The 21,907-nt window shown below is 36.5% G+C and overlaps 3 protein-coding genes and 1 pseudogene across 3 annotated transcripts; 3 read left to right on the forward strand and 1 right to left on the reverse strand.

Annotated features, from left to right (window-relative positions):
• The first annotated feature begins 18 nt into the window (after positions 1–18).
• Positions 19–5,319, forward strand: LOC121784666 (beta-hexosaminidase 3-like). The gene is made up of 15 exons (XM_042182865.1): positions 19–535; positions 856–1,205; positions 1,373–1,447; positions 1,619–1,654; positions 2,041–2,152; positions 2,346–2,416; positions 2,722–2,852; positions 2,937–3,002; positions 3,352–3,452; positions 3,550–3,609; positions 3,698–3,731; positions 3,860–3,958; positions 4,099–4,158; positions 4,536–4,783; positions 5,011–5,319. The coding sequence occupies exons 2-15, from the start codon at positions 864–866 to the stop codon at positions 5,175–5,177; spliced, it is 1,602 nt and encodes a 533-aa protein (XP_042038799.1). The 5' UTR covers positions 19–535; positions 856–863; the 3' UTR covers positions 5,178–5,319.
• A 137-nt stretch (positions 5,320–5,456) lies between these two features.
• Positions 5,457–10,075, reverse strand: LOC121783282 (endoglucanase 12-like). Its single transcript, XM_042181308.1, has 6 exons — positions 9,953–10,075; positions 9,331–9,784; positions 7,718–8,025; positions 6,834–7,431; positions 6,363–6,535; positions 5,457–5,973 (listed from the first exon to the last, which is right to left on the reverse strand). Exons 1-6 carry the CDS (start codon positions 9,992–9,994, stop codon positions 5,572–5,574), a joined length of 1,977 nt encoding a protein of 658 aa, XP_042037242.1. The 5' UTR covers positions 9,995–10,075; the 3' UTR covers positions 5,457–5,571.
• Positions 10,076–13,389: 3,314 nt separating this feature from the next.
• Positions 13,390–16,571, forward strand: LOC121785588 (annotated as a pseudogene).
• Positions 16,572–16,970: 399 nt separating this feature from the next.
• On the forward strand, positions 16,971–19,519 carry LOC121783798 (L-ascorbate oxidase homolog). Its single transcript, XM_042181980.1, has 2 exons — positions 16,971–18,566; positions 19,203–19,519. Exons 1-2 carry the CDS (start codon positions 17,068–17,070, stop codon positions 19,501–19,503), a joined length of 1,800 nt encoding a protein of 599 aa, XP_042037914.1. The 5' UTR covers positions 16,971–17,067; the 3' UTR covers positions 19,504–19,519.
• The last annotated feature ends 2,388 nt before the right edge of the window (positions 19,520–21,907 follow it).

A 21,907-nucleotide genomic window follows, 5' to 3' on the forward strand; every position in this document is an offset into this window, starting at 1 on the left:
TTGACATATGTTTTTTGGAACATTTGCACTCCAATTGATTGATCAAAACATATTCACAACTCATAGAAACTATGTCAATAAATTGTTTCTTTTTCCAATTTTCAGTTGTAATATTTTTTTAAAGAATTTTAGATAAATAAAAATAAAAAATAAAAGGAACCTCATATTTTTGAAAAGGCAATTTTAAAAATGAAATAAAATTAATTAATGGATATTTTATTGTTATAGCGGTTGAGACGTAAAGGAGGGGAGCCTTTGTTTTATTATTTGAACTGAATTCAGCACCAGAAAAGCAAAAACCACTCTCATGGAGGAGAGAGAAAGCCTAAATATCACACACATCACACGCACTGAATGTGAAGATTTTAATTTGTTTGTTTTGATTCATCGCATAATTTTTGGAATTAGGTTTGAAAAAATCTATGGTTACTTCACCCATAATGTGTTTGCGATATTGCCTCACCGAATCAAATAATTTGCTTCTTTTAGCTCTGCTTCAAAACCTCAAGGAAAGAAGTTCGGTGGAATTTAACAGGTATTTTTTTTAATCTCTGGAGCTGTGGATGAATTATTCTTGTATCTACATATGAATTGATGTTTTAAATGGCTTTTGTTTGGTGAGAAAAAACGATGATCCTTTATATTGTTTGCATCCAATTACGTCATTTAGGGCATCATTTGGTTAAGCCGCATATACATTCTGGTTTAGAGGTAGTATTCTTAGTTCATGTGCAAAATCAGAATGGAACGAGGAAATTTGTGTGTTTAGGAGTAATTACCGTTTCACAAATGTTGCATCTTCAAATATTTGAAACACATATACAAAGCTAGACTTATATTCCTGTTTTTTGGCAGTTTCTAGGATGTTAAGGATGGGAAGAACGAGGCTGAAAATTGCGTACATTTGGTACTTGGTGTGTTTTTTTGCTAAATCATGTGATGCAGATGATACAAATGAGGTCAATATATGGCCAATGCCAGTTTCTGTGAGCTTTGGCTCTGGAAATCTCCATCTCAGCAATGATTTCGAGCTCATAACCAAAGGAAGCAAGTTTGCTGATGCTTCTGGGACTCTCAAAGAGGCGTTCTTTAGAACAATTGATATCGTCAGATCAAGCCATGTTGTTGAATTAGATACTTCCAAGATCAATCCTTCCTTGGTGCTCAAAGGAATTCATGTAATTATTTCATCTCCTTCTGATGAGGTACGTGATGTCTGCCTTGAACTCTCGACCAGAATTACTGCCTTGAACAAGTCCCATATTTCCAGTGCTCAGATTTGAATCAAAAGGAATTACTGTTTTCTATCTAATTTGAACTCAAATTTTTTCAACAACAATCCTTACATCTAATGTAACCTTTGTTTTGTCAGTTGCAATATGGCATTGATGAGTCATACAAGCTGAATATCCCTGCTCATGGAAAACCAGTTTATGCCTACATTGAGGTGAGTGCAGCTAAGTTGTCCTTCTGTGAGTTCTTCATTACATTATTTGATATTATGTCTAGACGAAAATCTGACAGAAAATCTCATATCCCTAGATATTGAAAATGCCTGACTTGTATTAGTATACCTCCCTGCAACATAATTTTCTTCTTTCCAAATGATTTTTGTCAGGCTAAAACTGTTTATGGAGCTTTGCATGGGCTGCAGGTTTGAATATTTCTTTTCGACAAAATACCTTATTATGTCACAATGTTTGATCCCTTCTTCAGTAATGACACTTTTTAATTTTTGGAAAATTTGTTCACAACATTTCAATATTTTTTTAATAATGTCAAGAAATCTGAATTCCGGCTTCCTGACATTCATTTGGCGCGTAGGGTCTCATGTGGAAAACTACATATTGTTCAAAAAAAGTTGAAATATTGTATATCAATTTTCCCAAAATTTTAGTGTGACATTATTTGAAAAAAGGTCAAACCTTGTGACATAAATGGTATTTTCCCTTTCTTTTCTCCAATCCTCGAGAAAATTACTTAAAAAAACCCAATGAGGGTAAATGACTAATGCCAAAAATGCTCTGTTTCATGCGTCAGACGTTTAGCCAAATCTGTAGCTATAGCATTTCATCAAGAGGGATTTCAGTCCATCAAGTTCCATGGATTATTGCTGATCAGCCAAGGTTCTCGTATCGAGGCCTTTTGATTGGTAAGATTCTCCCTCTTATTTACTTGATGGATAAAGATTTAATTATTATTTATAAAGCTTTTTTTTGGATTTAACTCTGATTAAGCTATATGTATCCTACCTTAAGTTTTTGTTCAAATTCAATTCTTTAGTTGATTTTTAATTTCTTGTAAAGTGAATTTGATCTTCTACATTGTTTTTGGTGGTATTTCAGATACAGCCAGACATTACCAGCCCTTACAAGTGATAAAGAAAATTATTGATGCAATGGCTTATACTAAACTGGTAAGTAACAAAAACTTTTTATTTGTTTTGATATTCGCATTACTATCTATGAGTAAGATGCATCTATAGTCGAACTTGTTATGAGGGCCTAGAAATGGTCATCTGAGCTCATGATTTAGTATAAGGATATAGTGATACACAGCGAAATTTATGAACACTTAGGCATGTAGAATATAAATAGAATATAAACCACCACCAAATTACTAGATAATTATGCCTCTCAAGTGTTTGTGATATAACTCAAACTTGTAATGATCATATCTAAGTCTCCATATCTTGTTGAGTCAGCTTGTTTTATAAAACAGAACGTGCTGCATTGGCATATCGTGGATACACAATCTTTTCCTCTTGAGATTCCATCATATCCAAAGTTGTGGGATGGCTCTTTTACAATTTTTGAACGCTACACGGTTGCTGATGCTGTAGAGATTGTGAGGCAAGTAGTTCGATATCATATCTAATAACCTTCACAAGTTCTAAATAAATATATTTGATTTCTGTCTCTTCTCATTTATTTCAGTTATGCTAAGAAACGTGGGATTAATGTGTTGGCTGAAATCGATGTTCCTGGCCATGCTGAATCCTGGTATTTTGCTCATGTTCTCAACTTAGTAGATATTTGATGATTGCATCTTCTTCACTAATTTGGAATTTGCATTGACTTTCTTTCATTGTTATTTCTGTTGTTAATTGTTGAAAATAACATAACATTTATCAAATTTGCAAATATCACAGTGCTGTTAAAATGTTGCAATCTCAACACCAGCTCTTGTATCATTTTTATGGAAATTACACCCACCCCCAAAATTTTGACAAGACACTACATTGTTTCATTGATAAAACGACGCCATTAGTGGTATATATGTACAAACTGTGTTATATTCGACAATTTACCCTTCATATTACTCCACACACTTAAATATATTTACTTTTAGGGGGTTTGGATATCCTTCTCTGCGACCTTCAGAAAATTGCACGAGGCCACTTGATGTTAGTAATGATTTTACCTTCAAATTAATTGATGGAATTCTTTCGGGTATTTCCATCTAATTTATGCTATAATAACTTCTAGTTGCTTCCTTCGAATATACTTTAATGGCCATTCATCATTTTTAATTTTTATTGTTCTTCAGATTTTAGTAAGATCTTCAAGTTTAAATTTATTCACCTCGGAGGCGATGAAGTCGATACTAGTAAGATTTATTCAGCTTAGTTTTCTTAAAATTATTCTGTTTTATTTGTATAGTCTGTCATTCACTCACAACTTTATTACAATTTCAGGTTGCTGGATCTTAACTCCTCATGTGAGAAGTTGGTAATTATTTTGTTTCATATCTAAAACTTTTGCAAAAAGAAAATATTTTTGATATATTCATCTTCATTTCCAGAAAGTGTATCAAAATCATAAGGGCATCTCGTAATATATTCGTCTGTGATACACAGGTTACAAAAGCAAGGGATGGATGACTCAGCTGCTTATCAGTATTTCGTGTTGCGAGTGCAAAAACTGGCATTGTCCCATGGCTATGAAATAATTAACTGGTAGAAAAATTTATTCATGATTTTTATATATCTATATATTCGATTATTTTGGTCATAATTTCATGATTATAGGCAGATCTATCGTATATATATACTATATTTTGTTATGCATTAATATAACACTTTCTCCATTGTTGCAGGGAAGAGACTTTCAATGACTTTGGAAGTAAGTTGAACCCCCAAACCGTGGTACATAACTGGTAAGCGAGTGACAATTATATTTCACAAGTATAAGATTTATATTACAAGAAGTTTTTATTTTATTTTATTGCTATTTACATGATCGAATAATGTGAAAAACTTGCATGAACTTCTAACAGGCTTAACTTCTAAATAAAGGTGAGAGTTATGAATTAAAAAAACACAATTGCTATGCATAAAGCTGAGAGTTCCTATAAGAACTCTGTTGTACTCTCAAGTACTCCCTCCGTTCCAATGAAAATGTTCACATTCTTTAATAACACGGGATTTTAGGTGGAGTTGTTGGATGTATTAAAGTAGAGAGAAGAAGGTAGTTAAGGTTTTAATGAGGAGAGAATACTATAAATTTTAGTTAAGGTGATTATGCGTGGTGCAGGATTGGGGGAGGTGTTGCTGAAAAGATTGTTAAAGCAGGACTGCGCTGTATTGTGAGCAACCAAGACAAATGGTACTTGGATCACTACATTCGTTGGCAAGATTTCTACGCCAACGAGCCACTCGAAAACATCACAAACCACGAGTTGCACAGTCGTGTCCTTGGTGGCGAGGTGTGCATGTGGGGCGAGCTAATTGACGCCGGCGATATCGAACAGATGGTGTGGCCCCGGGCTGCTGCAGCTGCTGGTAATTTCAATCTGGATCGAATTGAATTGCTAACTTTGTTTTTGAAAAATGATTCAAATAGGTTTAATATAGGAGAAAATTATGCACATGTAAATAAAAATAGATCTGATTCTAAATATATCCTCTCTTAACAAACACTCTCTGCAAACACGTCTATTTTTAGAATCTCTCTCTGCAAATAGAAACAAGAATGGAGTTTCTTACACTATTTCATTTTCTGTTTGTAGAGAGGATGTGGACAAGCTATGACAAGCTTGCCAAGGATCCAAGTGATGTAAGGGGCCGATTGTCGCATTTTAGGTGTCTGCTGAATCAAAGGGGGGTAGCTGCTGGTCCGTTGGAAGGATTAGGCAAAACGAGCCCGTATGGGCCCGGTTCTTGTTACACAAAATGATAGAGTAGTAGCAGTTGTGGATTTTTCTTCAAAAGATCAATAATCATCTAAATTACTGATCTAGGCAATGAAACTATGTTACTTTGCTTATAATTTTGATCCCTCTCAATTTAACAATGAAAATAGATTCATATTTGTATAATGATGGATTCAAGTGGAGCAGGTGGTTTTAAGAAATGCAAATAAATGCGAGTAAAAGTGAAATGAGACAATGTAATGACGGACAAACTAAAAATGATAAAATGAGACGTGTAATCACAACATGAAAAGAGTACTATATATTAAGAAAATATATATATTAAAAGAATTAAGTTTGACAGAAAACATAATTAACAATATAGATTACAAAAAAACATCAAACTGCATGCAGTAATATTCAACTAAAATACATATTCTACGGCTTCCACGGCGGCGGCGGAGGTGGGCTGACCGGGTACAGCGGCGGCACAGCCGTGAAAATCGAGTTCTTGTCGATCCCGACCCCTCCGCTGGTCGTGAGAGAAACAAGCGCGGCGACAAGCCCGGCGTTGCCAGCGAGCGTGGGCTCGGTGTAGCTGTAGTTAGCCCGGACGTCTTTGAACTTGTCGAAGCGGTCGGGGCCGCCGACCATGGCGCCGGTGATGTTGTGGGGATTGGGAGTCTTGGCGTCGCGCCACCGAAATCCGCCGCTGCAGGAGTACTTGGTTCTGTCTTTAGGGATGGAGGCGGCGCGGTGGTGGACTTGCCTTGGGAATTTTTTACCGAATCCAACTACGTAGCTCATCTTTGCAGGGTTGTCACCTAATATGTAATTTATCTATTTTGGAAAAAATGAAAAATTGGGTTAGTATCTAGTAATTTTTTTTAATTTCTACGGATAATTAGTAATTTAGAATTATAGTTTCCTTTTTTGAATATCTAGATCATACAAATCCTCCTAATTATTCAATTCGTTTAGCGAAGAACTCAATATTATTGAAAAACACAGAATCAAAATACGGAGGTTATCTTTATATACTACTACCAGTTTTTAGTTTATTTTAGAAATGATTTAAAAATAACCTCGGTATTTTCAAAATTTGAATTTTGTAAAATTCATTAAAAACGACCACTGACCACCGTGTTATCTAAAATGACTAAAAACAAGTTATAATGTAGGTTAAACGAGAACGATGCTCATATAAAGAATGTATAGTGTGGCGTTACCTGAGAAGTTGCGAAATCTTTGAGCACACTGATTGGCATGAAATTGGATCCACAATACCAGCCAGGAACTCCAGTTTCATTGAGGTAATCAGCAAAAATCGATGCCAAAAACGCTGCATTTGCTGTATATTGCAAATTCTGTGCCTTCCCATGATTTAGTTGTATCATTCCTCCTATAAATATATGATCATAATTTTAATTCATATCAAAATAAAAAAAATTAAATAGTTATGAATAGCCTCTACAATAATCTAGATAACTCAAAAAAAAATCTAGATAACTCAAAAATATACTATAAAAATGAATTTTTGAAAAGATAGCATCTATCAATGATTTTTTTTGTGTATGATGACTTATCACTAAATCCTAATCCCTGAAGCTCTATAGATTAATGTATTAAAACGAATTAAACACTATTTAGTGCACAAATATTAATAAATTAAAGCAAATTAAACACAATCAAGATCATACCTTGGGTGAAATTGAAAACGTTGTACCTCCTCAAGTAAGAACACATAGTAAGGCCAGTCACATTATGATACATCTTCAACATATCCTCATACGGATACCCCGGGTTCAAGAACAGCCTCGTCCTCACCAGCACCAGCATCGCCGCCGGCAGCTTGTTATCCCAGCTCAACACGCTCAAATCCGGAATCATATAAAACGCCTTCGAATTGCTCGACATCCCGGGATTCGTCGCCAGCGACAGGTACGAGCTGTTTCCCGTGGCGTAGAACAGCCACGCCGAGCCCCACATGTACTCGTCGTAGTACCCGGTCGAGTTGTAGTAGGGCTCGATGAACGGGTTGCCCCTCGAGTAGCGGTTGCGCCGCCCACCGTCGCGGGCGAAGGCGAACACGGTCTCCGCCCCCTTGCGGAGTTTCTTGGAGTAGGCGTTGTTGTCGCGGAAGAGGATGGAGGCGGCCGCCATGGCTGCCGCCATCTCGCCGGCTAGCTCCGGCCCGGTCGTCGTGGTCTGGACCGGGCGGTCGTAGTCCATGTCCTCGGGACGTTGCCAGCACGTGTGGTCGTCGGGCGTGGTGGAGCCGTTTCGGGACCCGCCAACCTGCATGATTAGGCTCGTGATAGATCATCAGGATGACATTGACTAAAAATGTTATATACTCTCTCCGTCTCCGTCCCAAGGTAAGTAGTATATCACAGCTAAGTTGACTGGCACATTTAAACACGAGATTAAATTGATCTGAGATTAATTTTCTTTTATAATAAAAAAAACAGACCAGACATATGAGAATAAGTTAATTTAAATAATGTCTAATTTAATAAAATACATATTCATGTGACACAATCTTATATAATCCATCAAATCGAATAACATTATATGAACGCACCTGGCTGTAAATCTTGTCAATTTTGGTGGCGGAGGAGTTGAAAGTGAGGAGCAAATAATCGGTTCCCCATTTGATGAGGTCTCGAACATGATTATATTCACCAATCTCACGATATTTGTGTTCATATTCAATAACGCTCCAACTTAACATCGTCATAGCAAACGACATCGGAAAATGAAATTTGGAGTTGTCTCCGGCATCGTAGTATCCTCCCACTAACCCTCCTTTAACGTCCGATAAATCCGACCCGTCTTGTAACCCGGAATCCCCTCTCCATGGGATGCCGTTGCTCTTGGGCAATTTTCCAGCTACATATCCAAAAAAACAATAATGCTATACTGATTATTTTGAATCTGGAAAATATAATGAGTGAAGTTAAAGTTGTTGTTTTTTCTTAAATTGGAGATTTTGGAATTAAGTTAATATAATCAGCATGTTTTTTTTATTCTTGACATTATGATTGAGCAACGCTCTTGCGCACGTGCAGGGGAGGTATGGGTCAAACCCAACCCTAGAGAATGTGCGGGTCAAACCCGACCCATGACATGTTAAAATAAGACAATTAAAAAATATTAGGAAATCAGACGACCTGGCTTAGACGTAATCAATGATCTCACTTCCTAAACTTGATTAATTGAAAATATAAAATAAACATTTTATTATCATATAAAATGGACAATAAAATATGGACACAAATTAAAATCTTTCCCTAATCATGTCTAGATTAATGTCAAATTAATTAAACATCGTGTCAGTTTTCCTAAACAATTCACTGAAAACAATAATTGTAGATTAAGAAAATGGATGAAGTAAAGATTTTGATTTTTGGTTAATTTCATGCAAAGGGAAACTAAACCAAACGTGCGTAGCACGTTCGTAGTCTCCTCTTTCTAATTTAATTAATAGCAATATGAGCGATATTGAAATATTATAACCAAGTCAATGATTTTATCGAATTAAGGCTATTTCCATTCCGTGATTGCAGAATATTTAATTTAGTGTCACTTTTCCACTATTTATCCACCACCTCAAATCTCACTAAATGCAAGTGCCAAAAAATGAAGATTATGGTTTTCTATTGTTGATTGATTTGACCCTTTGTATGAAGTCATAAAGTAAAATTAATCATATTACATAATTCTCATACAATACTATTTCCCATCTACTACATAGGTAAAACTAAGCCTATAAGTCAAACACTTTACTCACATTGAAACTTATTAAACATCTTAAATATTTTACTAAGTTTTACATGTAATCGACCCCTATAGATAAATTCAACGACTAATATTCATGTCAGTAATAATCTACGAGGACAATATTGACGAACTCATCTTACCATTGATAACTTTACATGCCAACATATTTTTAACTGATATTTAATGAGAATAATTTCTATTGATAAAAAGTTAGTACTATCTTTTTTTAGCGTTTGATTACATGAATTCTTTATTCATGTACAATTACAATACCAATTAATTAATTTTGAAATATTCCAAATTTTTTTCCAGTTTCCGTAGAAAAACGTAATGAGTTCATTCATTTGACTATAGAGCATAAATTCAAAAAAACGAGAGTCTAAAGCGCGACTAATGAAAACAGAGAAAACGTACATTTTTGGGCGTTGAAGAAGAGCAGAGCCTTCCGGAGCGCCACCGTGTAGTTATCCGGCGGCGGCGGCGCTCGTTTATGCTTCGGTATCGCTTTCGCTATGATGATCGGAAGCCCGATCACCACGAACGCGATCAAAATCGACAGAATCGTCCACTTAAACACTTTCCGGCTGCACACGATGCATCCGAGATCGACGTATTTCTTCTTCTTCTTCTCCGGCGGCCCTAGCAGCCAGCTCTGCTGCGTCTGGTCTAAATTACCGTTGTACCCCTGGTTAGCCAGCGACGCTCTGTCCCAATCCAAATTATTCCTGCTTTTCTCGTCTTCGACGGCCGAATCGGCCGCGATTTCCAGCGATCCTCCCCAATGATTGTGCATTTTTTCGGTTTTGGTGAAGAAATCTCGGATTTGTTTTGGATTTATTGCGGCGAATTCATGTGGAATTGGATTTACCTGGTCATTGTGATTATGAATGAGGAAATTAAATACAGGATTTATTGCGGTCAAATTGAATTCGTTTTTTGATGAGAATGCAGTAAATTAACATTCATGCATATTGAGAACATATGAGATCGTGTGAAGAAATGGAAAAGGTATAATTGCGCTATGAAATTTAATTACCTGCCAAAATCGGTGGCGAAATTCTTCAGCAGCTCTCTGCATCCGCCATTAGAGTATCTCTCTCCTTCTATCTCTGTAGTGTGTATGGGAAGTGTATAAATATATGTATATTTTGGAGAGAGAAGTTGACTTGGATTTTTCTTTTTCTATTTTAATTGATTAATTAAATTTTTTCTGGGGGAAGAAGTTGATGGCTTTATTTCTCTTTGTTTGATGTGATATTGATTAAATTAATTAGAAGATTTTGATCGTGTGAGATTGAGACAGAGTGAATGAGAGCTGTAATGACGCTGTAATCTATAGAGAAATACATATAACGGTATACTATCGTTTTCCATTAATTGTTTATTTAAGGAATTAATTTAACATGACTTTTTAGGCTACTATTGTGGAGTAGAACTTTCCTACCTAGTGAATTCATAATCCAATTACCAAAAAAAGGCAGTTTGTTAATCCAATTGTGTAAATAATTAATACTAAAGGAAAAAGTTAGATAGTTGATATAAAGCTCATTTTTATTTATAATTTTGTAGTAATAAAATAATTTTTAGTAAGTGATTTTAATATAAAAAACAATAAGTCTTGGAACTAAATGCTGAATTGGAGCTCACACACGTGAAACGTTTTTGTCCATAAAAGATTTATGAAACATGGGTTAATATAACATTTATTTTGATTATATATGAGTATAATTAAATAATAGGAGTATTAACTTATTATCAATACATTATATCAAATTTAAGAGGTAATTAAGTCATGTAAAAATATTAATTAAATAATTAATTAATTTGAAAATGACAATCAGAAAATTTTTCATTATGAACGGTTTCTACTTCTCCTAAATTTCGCCTTCCATAAGTATTATACGATATTATATCAAATGCGATTCATACGATATTTTATTTTATTTATTAATTTGAATTAGTAAAATGAGATTTACTATATCAAATTGTTTTTGACACGATTTACCATATACTACCAGAGTATTATATTTTACTCCTACGTGATTACCTTTTCTTAATTAATTGAGTTAGTTAAATATAATTTACTATATCACTTTTTAATTATTGAGATAACCTATTTTACTCATTTTGTAACTTTATTTTTGTACTTTACTAATTTCACATTAAAATTTTTCCAATTGGAGGAATGGAGTAAGAATTTTTATATATAAGAGCTATATCACTATTCAAAATTGGTTGCACAAATTCTAGTCATTGTTTCTATTTTCACAAACAACTTACTTACAATATTATACTTGTGTAGGACAAGAGACATACATTAAGGTGGTGTTCAGTTTCCTAAATAAAATAATAAAGATACAATTTAGGATTGAGGTGCGAGATTATTTTAGTCATAGGGATTAGCTATGACTAATTATCTCATGATCACTCATCTAGGATTGAATTGTGGAATTAAATCTCATGAACCAAACACACTACATATTTAATTCGGCATACAATCTTACAAACCAAACATAAATTACTTAATAGCTACGATAACCTATATATTTTGTTTTAAAGCTTTTTTATGGAGTATAATATAAGCGTTTTGATCAAATTGTCATTTTTCTCTGATTAGTTCTTTTAGTCGATGGCATCGTATTATGTTGAAGCAAGTAGATTATTTTAAATTTAGGAAAATGAAAATGAAAATGAAAATAGGAAAATGTAGACTTTATTAACCATTGCTATATACAACTTAATGAGGGTTTAATAATTAAGATATAGAATTTAATACGCAATCGATTGCAAATGTATTATCGATTGTCATAAAACAAACTCTCAATTTCCTAATTTGGATTAGTAATTAATTAGATAATAATTATTAAAGTCATTGGGCTGTCGTTCATTTTATGTAGTTTATATGTCTAATCTAAGTCTATAACAACCTTATGTCGGTTCTTATTTTATATAGCGAGTGTGAGGTCATATTTATTAAATTATCAAAAAAATTCAATAATATCATTGACATAATCTTTTGGCTGATGCCCCATTTCACACTCAAACAATGTTTTACTTTATGAGAAATGCATTGATATGCTGATTTTTAAATATATATTGTCAATGTTAGTGCAAGAGTTTGTTGTGATGGATACTTTCCAACTGCGATATTAATTATAGTAATATATTTTACACGCTTTTAATGATATAATTCCAATAATTAATACTATAATCCGGGATAGTCAACTGATTTAGAGTGAAGAGAAAAAAAGCTTATTCTGTAAAATATTGCCACCCACATTTTCTAACCCTCTCTCCAAAATTATATTAAGGGTTTAATAGATTAGTAGTCTAGTCTAAAACTAATAAAAATTATGAATTCGATAATTCATTGAAAATAAAGTACTCCAGGTGAAGATAAATTTTTGGGTCTCATACATTTAGCTCTGTTTTTATTTATGGAACTGATTTTACTTATATATACAAGAATAGATATTCCATAATTCTATAAGCTTTATTATTTTTTTTATTGCTTCCACTTAATTACTTATTTCGTCTTACTCTTCTAGAAAATGCGAAGACAAAATAATTATTAGTACAACATAACTACCGACTATATTTTAAAATTTCACATTATTTGTGTTTTATAAATTTGTTATTAAAAAATAAAATTCAATCGTAAGCATGATAATTTAGGGGTAATTACATATTTTATACAAAATATTTTATCTTTGTTGCAATTTAATACAAAAAAGTATTAAGTTTACGTATTTCATACAAAAAGTTACATTAATGTTTTAAGTTAATATATTCTGTTAAATATTTTAAACATCGTTAGTTAGTTTATAATTTATCCAACTTATCATCATAATAAAAGAATAATTATAGATGTAATACAATTAATCACTCTAAAAAACTAACATTCAATATCAATTATTCCATCAATTGATCGTGGTTTAAAAAAATTATGTCTCTCAATATACTCTATTTTTTATTGTATTTTTTTATAGAACACGGTATAAAATAAGTCCATATTTCATCTTTACAAAATGGCTAATTTGAGCTTTCAATAGTCAGTAAGTCAATATTTAATTTTTCATTTTTACAAAAAAATGCAATTCGCTAATTTGCTAGTGAAGAGTGGTGATTTTTTTTTCTGTATTTTTTATTTTTGTGAGTAATAAAAATAAATATGTTTGAAATAATAAATAGAAAGTTTTAATTTAAAACTTTTTGTACAAATTTAAAATATTGATGAAACTTTTTGTAAGTATAATTTAATTGGAAGGAATGGTGTTAGTAGAGACTTGACGGAATGTATTATTTTAGAATACTAAGTAAACTTTTTGTATGAAATAGGTAAACTTAATATTTGTTTGTACTAAATTAAAATAAAGATAAAATATTTTGTCTAAAAGACGTAATTACCCCAATTTAACGTTTTCTACTATTTCTAAAATATTTTTTTCTTTTACTAAACCCTGAAGCGGAGGTTCTACTGGTTGCCGCCTCCACCCTAAGACACGATGCTAAAAATCCGATCAGCCGCCGCCGCCAGAGCGGCGGCTCGGCGGCTGAGGCCCTCCGCCAGCCGCAGTAGCAATACCGAAACTCTTGTTTCCCGCTATTTTCAATTGAATAATTCAATTCATCCTACGTTAGCCTCCCGAGCTAAGGCGCACTTCATCACTAGAAGTGGAGCTAGGGATTTTCTTTCTTCTTCAGTTAGATTGTTCTCGACTTGCTCTATCTCCAATTCTAGCGCTAGCGTTGATAATGCTGACGCCGACTCCGAAGCAGACGCCGCGGCGGCGGCTTACTTGTCAATGCGTAACGCGGCGATGGATGACGCGTTCCATGCGATCGAATTGGCGTTGGATTCGGTGGTGAAGATTTTCACGGTAGCGAGTAGTCCGAGCTATTTTCTGCCTTGGCAGAACAAGTCTCAGCGGGAATCCATGGGCTCTGGTAATTGATTGTTTTGCTCTGTATCTCATTTAGTGCAATGCAATTCATTTACATAAACCTAATTTTTTGGTGAAATGTATTACTAGAGTAATTAATTAATTTGAACCTGATATCGTTTTAATCGAATGATGGCAGCATGAATAGAAAGCTGAAGCGTTTTAATTATTCAGTTTTGATGGAAGGCGATGGATTTATGGTTGTAGTAGTTGTAGGTCGATATTAAGATACAGTTCCGAATTTATCTTGATGATGAGGATATGGCATTTCGATGATTTTACTGCAGGATTTGTTATTTCGGGAAGGAGAATTCTGACCAATGCACATGTTGTGGCGGATCATACTTTTGTCCTTGTGAGAAAGCACGGCTCTCCTGCCAAATATAGAGCACATGTCCAGGCTGTTGGTCATGAGTGTGATCTGGCTATCCTTATGGTCGAAAGTGAAGAGTTCTGGGAAGGGGTGAACTGTTTGGAGCTTGGCGATGTTCCCTTCCTCCAAGAGTCCGTTGCAGTTGTCGGTTATCCACAAGGTAATGTGCGTTTACTTCCTGTAGGCATTGCATTGGATATTCGTTATCTCTTCCTGAATGAGGAAGATTCCCTTGATGATAGACTGCTCTTTGTATGTCTAGAATTAATCTGAAAACTGAGGCCATAACTCTACCTCTCTTTCATATTTTGTTAAAATCAAGTTTTGCTTTCTCATGAACTGTTATCATGGTTATAAATTATTGTGTAATGAAATATTATTACAATTCTCTCTTTTCTTGGACTTTTTTATTCCCCTTTCATGCTAAAAGATTAAACTTATCTGTTTTCGCTAAATTTACTTTAAAACTCCCTGCAACGGGCACCTGTTTGCAGGTGGCGACAACATTTCTGTCACCAAGGGTGTTGTCTCTAGGGTCGAACCAACACAATACGTGCATGGCGCAACCCAGCTGTTGGCAATACAGATTGACGCAGCTATAAATCCAGGCAACAGTGGAGGGCCCAGCAATAATGGGTGACAAAGTTGCAGGAGTAGCATTTCAAAATCTTTCTAATGCAGAGAATATTGGGTAAACACGCGAATACTGTCTATTGTAATTTATTTGGCGTACATAATGAGTGCCGAAGAGTGCAGCTAGAATCGCATCACGCAGCAGCCCTGCATTTTACACTTTATTCGGGGAAGGCCAATTTGTTTAATTAGAGAACTATTTGCAGTTATATTATTCCCGTACCTGTGATAAAGCGTTTCATTGAGGGTGTTGAAGAAACTGGTGATTATGTTGGATTCTGCTCCATGGGTTTGTCTTGCCAGGCTACTGAAAATGCCCAACTACGGGAACACTTCAAAATGCGTCCTGGCCTAACTGGGGTGCTTGTGAATCGGATCAACCCAATATCTGATGCGTACAGGGTTCTCAAAAAGGATGATATCATACTTTCATTTGATGGTATGCCGATAGCTAATGATGGATCAGGTCACCATTTAACTTGCCTATTTTCAGTCTTCTCTCTGATTTTTCTTTTGCAGTTGCCTCAACCTTTCTGATTGCTTAGCTGTCATTGTATAATTGGTTTCATATCCATTATCTTAATGTACTGCCTGGCTTATTTTTACAGTTTCCTTTCGGAATAGAGAGCGAATAACATTTGATCATTTAGTCTCCATGAAGAAACCTGATGATACTGCTCAAGTTAAAGTATTGAGAGATGGTGAAGAGCATGAGTTCACTGTTGCCCTTCGTCCAGTAAGTAGATTATACTTCCTTTGTTTATTGTGATCTTCAAAGGCGAATCAACAGGAAAAATAAATTTTGAATCATCAGTTGTTTTTGCATATTTCTATCATAAGAAATATCATGCTGTATTTTGTTTGGAATGCATCTGTCATACCATACAACCGTGTATCCTCGTTTGATTTCTGTCATATTTTTTTTGTCGCATGCAGCTACAGCCTCTTGTTCCTGTCCATCAATTCGATCAGCTACCAAGTTATTTCATTTTTGCCGGTCTTGTCTTTGTTCCATTGACACAACCATATCTTCACGAGTATGGAGAAGATTGGTACAATACATCACCCCGTCGATTGTGTGAACGTGCTCTGAAAGAACTTCCGCAGAAAGATGGCCAACAGCTTGTCATCCTCTCTCAGGTACCCCATTTTTCTTCTTATTTGTGAGTTATATGTGCAAACACTACTATTTTGTACAATGTGAATTACTCTGTCCTTGAACTTCGAATATGATGCAGGTACTCGTGGACGACATCAACACGGGCTACGAGCGGCTTGCTGAGTTTCAGGTATTCTCCACCCACCATTAGTATCCAAGCATATAAGATTGGTCTGTTTGCAAATACTGTTACAGTAATAGAGTGATTTTGCAGGTGAAGAAGGTCAACAGCATCGAAGTCGACAACTTGAAACATCTACGGCAGCTAGTAGAAGACGGTAGCAGTGAGAATATCAGATTCGATTTGGATGATGAGAGAGTGATTGTGTTGAACTATGAGAAGGCGAGAATAGCCACGTCGCGTATACTAAATCGTCATAGAATTCCATCTGCCACATCAGCCGACCTCATCGACGACCACCAAAATGTATCTGATATTCAGCTTCCTTGATCCAAGTGAGCTTCCTATTTTTTCGTGTATTATTACCAATTTTTATCCAGACATCAATTATTTCTATCTCTTTACTTCAATTCGAGTTTCAGTACACATTGTTTTTGTTATTTATTTAATAAATAAACAGAACCACTGAAGAATTTGCATCGAATATGAGAAGAAAATGTAAAGTTTTATGTATATAAAGTTCTATAGAGAATAGTTATTCAAATCACGAAGTTTTGATTTTTCTCTCAATTATCTCATCCGTGTAATAAACATTTGTAATGCCCAAAACGTAGTTGTTTCTTTAAAATAAGTAGGTACTAAAGGAAGGATAGTGTAAAATCAGTTCTAAATTATTTCTTTTGTATTTCAGTTCAATAAATCTACACTTAATTATTTACCAATTAATTATGAATTCATTCATTGAAGTAGTCATGTTATTTTCTCAGACACGACTTCTCCCCTCTCCGAGTCCAACTCTTATCCTACAATTTCTTGAAACCAAATTAAGACGAACGATGTAAGAAACTCTCACTCCCTCTCTCTCTCTCTCCTAGTTTGTTGAAGGAAGTTGAAACTTGAAACCCAAATTAAGATAAACAACATGAGAAACTCAAGGCAAACCATCCTTCCCCACGCCCTTCACTCCCACCATCGATTCCTCCTCACCCTCCAAATAAAAAATCACCTCCACTCTCTCGCTCTCTCTCCTCCAAACAACCACCAACAAACCAAAATGACCCTTCCAAAACCCCCCTCCCTCTCTCTCCTCTTCCTCCTCCTTCTCGGCGCGGCCCACGCCGAGGACCCCTACCACTTCCACACGTGGAATGTCAAATACGCGACCCTCTCGCCCCTCGGCTCCCCCGAGCAGGTCATCACCATCAACGACGAGTTCCCCGGCCCCCGCATCAATGGCACCTCCAACAACAACATCGTCGTCAACATCTTCAACCACCTCGACGAGCCCGTCCTCTTCACGTGGAACGGCATCCAGCAGCGCAAGAACTCGTGGCAGGAGGGCCTCCCCGGCACCAACTGCCCCATCCCGCCCGGCACCAACATGACCTACAAGTTCCAGGTTAAGGACCAGATCGGCAGCTACTACTACTACCCCTCCACCTCCCTCCACCGCGCCACGGGCGGCTACGGCCCGATCACCGTCCACAGCCGCGAGCTCATCCCCGTCCCGTATGCCTTCCCCGAGGCCGAGCACATTGCCCTCGTCGGCGACTGGTACACCAAGCCCCTCCCCGACCTCCTCAAGCTCCTCGACTCCGGCCGCAGCCTCGGACGACCCGACGGCGTCGTCATCAACGGAAAAAGCGGGAAAATTGAAAAAAAACCTAACCATAAGGAAGAGCCGATGTTCACCATGCTACCTGGCAAAACCTATAGATACAGATTCTGCAACGTCGGGATGAAGAACTCGATCAATATCCGATTCCAGAAGCATTCGATCAAGCTCGTGGAGATCGAAGGATCGCACACGGTCCAGAACATCTACGACTCGCTCGACGTTCATCTCGGGCAATGCTACTCCGTCCTGGTGACCGCCGACCAGGAGCCCGGGGACTACTACCTGATCGCGTCGACACGGTTCACGAAGGAGGTCCTGTCGGCGACGGCGCTCGTGCGGTACGTCGGCGGGAAAGCCCCGCCGCCGGCGGAGATGCCGGCGCCGCCGGTGGGGTGGGCGTGGTCGCTGAATCAGTTCCGGTCGCAGCGGTGGAATTTGACGGCCAGCGCGGCGCGGCCGAATCCGCAGGGGTCGTACCACTACGGGAAGATTAATATCACGAGGACGATCAAGGTCGTGAACAGCGCGGGAGCGGTGGACGGGAGGCTGAGGTACGCGATCAACGGGGTGTCGCACGTGAATCCGGAGACGCCGCTGAAGCTGGCGGAGTATTTTAGGGTTGCGGATAAGGTTTTCAAGTACAATCTGATGAAGGATTATCCCGGCCAGGCCGGGGAGAAGATTACGGTGGCGCCGGACGTGGTGAATGCGACGTATAGGGATTTTATTGAGATTGTTTTTGAGAATCCGGAGAAGAGTGTGCAGAGTTGGCATTTGGCTGGTTATTCGTTCTTCGCCGTCGCGTGAGTTCTCTCTCTCTCTCATCTCCATGCAAAAATTTAATCCTAAATTTGGTATATTTATTTGCTACTTATTCATAATTAATCATGATTATGTTATTCTAAACAAATAGGAAATCTAGGCTTCTCAATTTTTTGTAATCATAAATTATCAAATTTTCGATATTTTGTGTGAAAAATTGTGCAATATCCATCCTCACCAAATTAATTAAAGCTCAAAATTTAATTAAAACAATTTCGAGTACTACTTCCTCTGTCTCACAATAAGAGTCATATTTTGTCATTTCCGTCCGTCCCACAATAAAAGTTCTATTTTACTTTTACCATAAATGGTAAGTAGATCCCACATTCCACCAACTTATTCCACTCACATTTTATTAATATATATAAGTGAGACCTACATTCCACTCACTTTTATTTACATTTCTTAAAACCCGTGCACAATCCAAATATGACTCCTATTGCGGGACAGAGAGAGTAATTTCTAAAAAATAGTACTCTATATTTTAATAAAAATAAAAATAGCATTCTTGAAAAACCTTTATACATTTTTTGTTTAAAATATCTACAATAGCATCTATCATCAAAGCATATCACAAAAAAACTCTCTTTCTCCCTCTCATGCATGGAATGGAACAGGATAGAGCCAGGGAAATGGACACCGGCGAGGCGAAGCAACTACAATCTCTTAGACGCTGTGAGCCGGAACACCATCCAAGTATACCCGGGATGCTGGGCGGCGATCATGCTGACGATGGATAATGCAGGAATGTGGAATTTGAGGGCGGGCTCTACCGAGAGGGCCTATTTAGGGCAGCAGCTCTATTTTAGCGTGCTCTCGCGGGAGCTCTCTCTCCGCGATGAGTACAATATCCCTGACGATCAATTGCTATGCGGGATCGTCAAGGACATGCCAAGACCTAAATTGTACACCATTTGATTTTTTTTAATTGCAATTTTCCTGATTAAAAAAAAATGTATGCCGTGAGAGAGATTTGAATGTAGAGATAAATTTAAAATTTTTTATTGAGGTTTGAATATATATTATTATAGAATAAAGGTAGAGGTTTTTTACTGTTGGAGACAAGCTTAAACCACAAGGGGCTTAAGCCCCTGATAAAAAAACTCATACAATATTACTAATATTGGATATGTTTTTGTCCTCAATGGTGGAGCAGTGAGTTGGAATAGTTCCAAACAAGGTACAACTGCCGATTCCACCACCGAAGCCGAGTATATTGCTGCATCTGAAGCTGCCAAAGAAGCTGTTGCTTTGTTAGAGTTCGTTAAAGAACTGGGTGTCATTCCGAGTGCCAATAGTGCAATACCTTTGTATTGTGACAACACTGGTGCTGTTGCGCAAGCAAAAGAACCCAGAGCTACGAACAGGAACAAGCATGTTCCCAGAAGATATCATCTGATCAGAGAAATAATTGAAAGAGGCGACATAAAATTAGAAAGAGTACCCACTGATGATAACTTGGCTGATCCTTTCACCAAACCGTTATGTATAGCAAAACACAACAAGCACTTTGAGAGCTTAGGTGTTATGCATGTTGGTAGATGGCTTTGAATCAGTGGGAGTTACAGTTTTATATGTCTTAGAAACATTTTGTGTTGAGACAATATTACTTGATCACATTATATGAAAATTTTATTTTCTATGAGTTTTGTGCACTTATTGGAATAATTGTTTTAAATGTTTGATTTTATTCTAAATATTTGTTCCCTTGAATTATGACTGTCGTTAATGGTGTGAGACATTAATGATATAGTATAATTCTAAAATAGCCCTAACCAATGATCATCAAGAATGGGATATTGATGATATGTTATAGGTTAGCATGGGGTTTGCATCACATTCTTCGAGAATGTAGTTGTTTTCACAACTATGAGATATTAGATACTCGTGATGGACACATGGTATACTTTGGAGAGTATTGGTATACCCTACTATTAAACTGTTTTGTTGAGTGTCTACAGTTTATTAGTACATGAAGTATGTAATAGTCCTTGGATCTGAGGTCATTACACATTTTGTTTGTTGAGTGGTTTGCTTTGACCTTGTACAACGCTTTGCCTCCCCTCGGAGGATTAAGACACGGACTTGTGTTGGGTACATCATAAGATAAATGGAAATGGTAGTTGAGCCAATAATGAGATTCATTCCTCGATTAGAATTTCGAGAGAACACTCAAATTCTCTATATTACTTGACCATTAAGTCATTGGCCAATGCAAAGATATATTCAATTAAAGTAATTGAATATGATCGAATGGGTCATTTAATAGAGATGAGATAAAGTGATTGAGCTATTTGGATGACACATGACAAATCTTAGGCTCAATCGGGTGGTTCGTGAATGAAATGATGTTACTATAAACTTTGTGTAAATGCTTGTTTACCGAATTCACGTAAACGTCCTTCATATATCGAGCTACGCTGCCAACGCAGTCTAGGAGTTTTGTGCAGACTTCGATTAGATCGTCGTCGATAATGAGGGCCTAAAGGGTCACACTATAAGTGTATTTTGATCCGCTCATGGGTACAAAGTTGGAACTACGTATTATATCTAATGCTAGTCCAAGTGGGAGATTGAAAGGATATGGGCTAGATTAGATTAATATGGATTAAATAATTATAGTTGGGCTACAATTATAATTAGTCCATAAGCCCAACAATCATGAAACCCTAATGACTCTTTGTCTATATAATGGTTATTTATTCTCCATTGTGGGGGATGAGAAAGATCGTAACATTAGAGAGAAAATACGTAAAGCTTTGTAGAGAATTCATAGCTTTCTCTATAGAGCGATTGTACCGAGGAATTGTTCCTGCATCGGATCAGAATACACGTGGACCTCGATAGTAGTGGATTCAACTTGCAGGAAACAATCGTAGAAGAAAACACAACAACAAGTAAGATTTAGTTCCGTTGTGTATTACGTGCTCAACTTGCAATATGATTATGAATCTAGATCTGTTATTCTTGTCTGCAATTTCCGCTGCGCTCATTAGATGAATACAAGAATTCCTAACACTATTTAGGGCAGCAACTCTATTTTAGCGTGCTCTCGCGGGAGCTCTCCCTCCGCGATGAGTACAATATCCCCGACGATCAATTGCTATGCGGGATCGTAAAGGACATGCCAAGACCTAAATTGTACACCATTTGATTTTTTTTAATTGCAATTTTCCTGATTAAAAAAAAATGTATGCCGTGAGAGAGATTTGAATGTAGAGATAAATTTAAAAAAATTTATTGAGGTTTGAATATATATTATTATAGAATAAAGGTAGAGGTTTTTTACTGTTGGAGACAAGCTTAAACCACAAGGGGCTTA

The sequence above is a fragment of the Salvia splendens genome, chromosome 21 (assembly GCF_004379255.2).
Source record: "Salvia splendens isolate huo1 chromosome 21, SspV2, whole genome shotgun sequence".
NCBI lineage: Eukaryota > Viridiplantae > Streptophyta > Magnoliopsida > Lamiales > Lamiaceae > Salvia > Salvia splendens.

What these genes read in the sequence shown, in the direction of transcription:
- LOC121784666 (XM_042182865.1), top strand. Translation starts at nt 864, where the DNA reads ATGTTAAGGATGGGAAGAACGAGGCTGAAAATTGCGTACATTTGGTAC. An exon ending in GAGCTTTGCATGGGCTGCAG is followed by an intron (nt 1,655 to 2,040) that starts GTTTGAATATTT and finishes TTCATGCGTCAG; the next exon opens with ACGTTTAGCCAAATCTGTAG. An exon ending in CAAACCGTGGTACATAACTG is followed by an intron (nt 4,159 to 4,535) that starts GTAAGCGAGTGA and finishes TGCGTGGTGCAG; the next exon opens with GATTGGGGGAGGTGTTGCTG.
- LOC121783282 (XM_042181308.1), bottom strand. Translation starts at nt 9,994, where the DNA reads ATGCAGAGAGCTGCTGAAGAATTTCGCCACCGATTTTGGCAG. An exon ending in CTTCTTCAACGCCCAAAAAT is followed by an intron (nt 8,026 to 9,330) that starts GTACGTTTTCTC and finishes TTGGATATGTAG; the next exon opens with CTGGAAAATTGCCCAAGAGC. An exon ending in CGTTTTCAATTTCACCCAAG is followed by an intron (nt 6,536 to 6,833) that starts GTATGATCTTGA and finishes ATATATTTATAG; the next exon opens with GAGGAATGATACAACTAAAT.
- LOC121783798 (XM_042181980.1), top strand. Translation starts at nt 17,068, where the DNA reads ATGAGAAACTCAAGGCAAACCATCCTTCCCCACGCCCTTCACTCCCAC. An exon ending in TATTCGTTCTTCGCCGTCGC is followed by an intron (nt 18,567 to 19,202) that starts GTGAGTTCTCTC and finishes GGAATGGAACAG; the next exon opens with GATAGAGCCAGGGAAATGGA.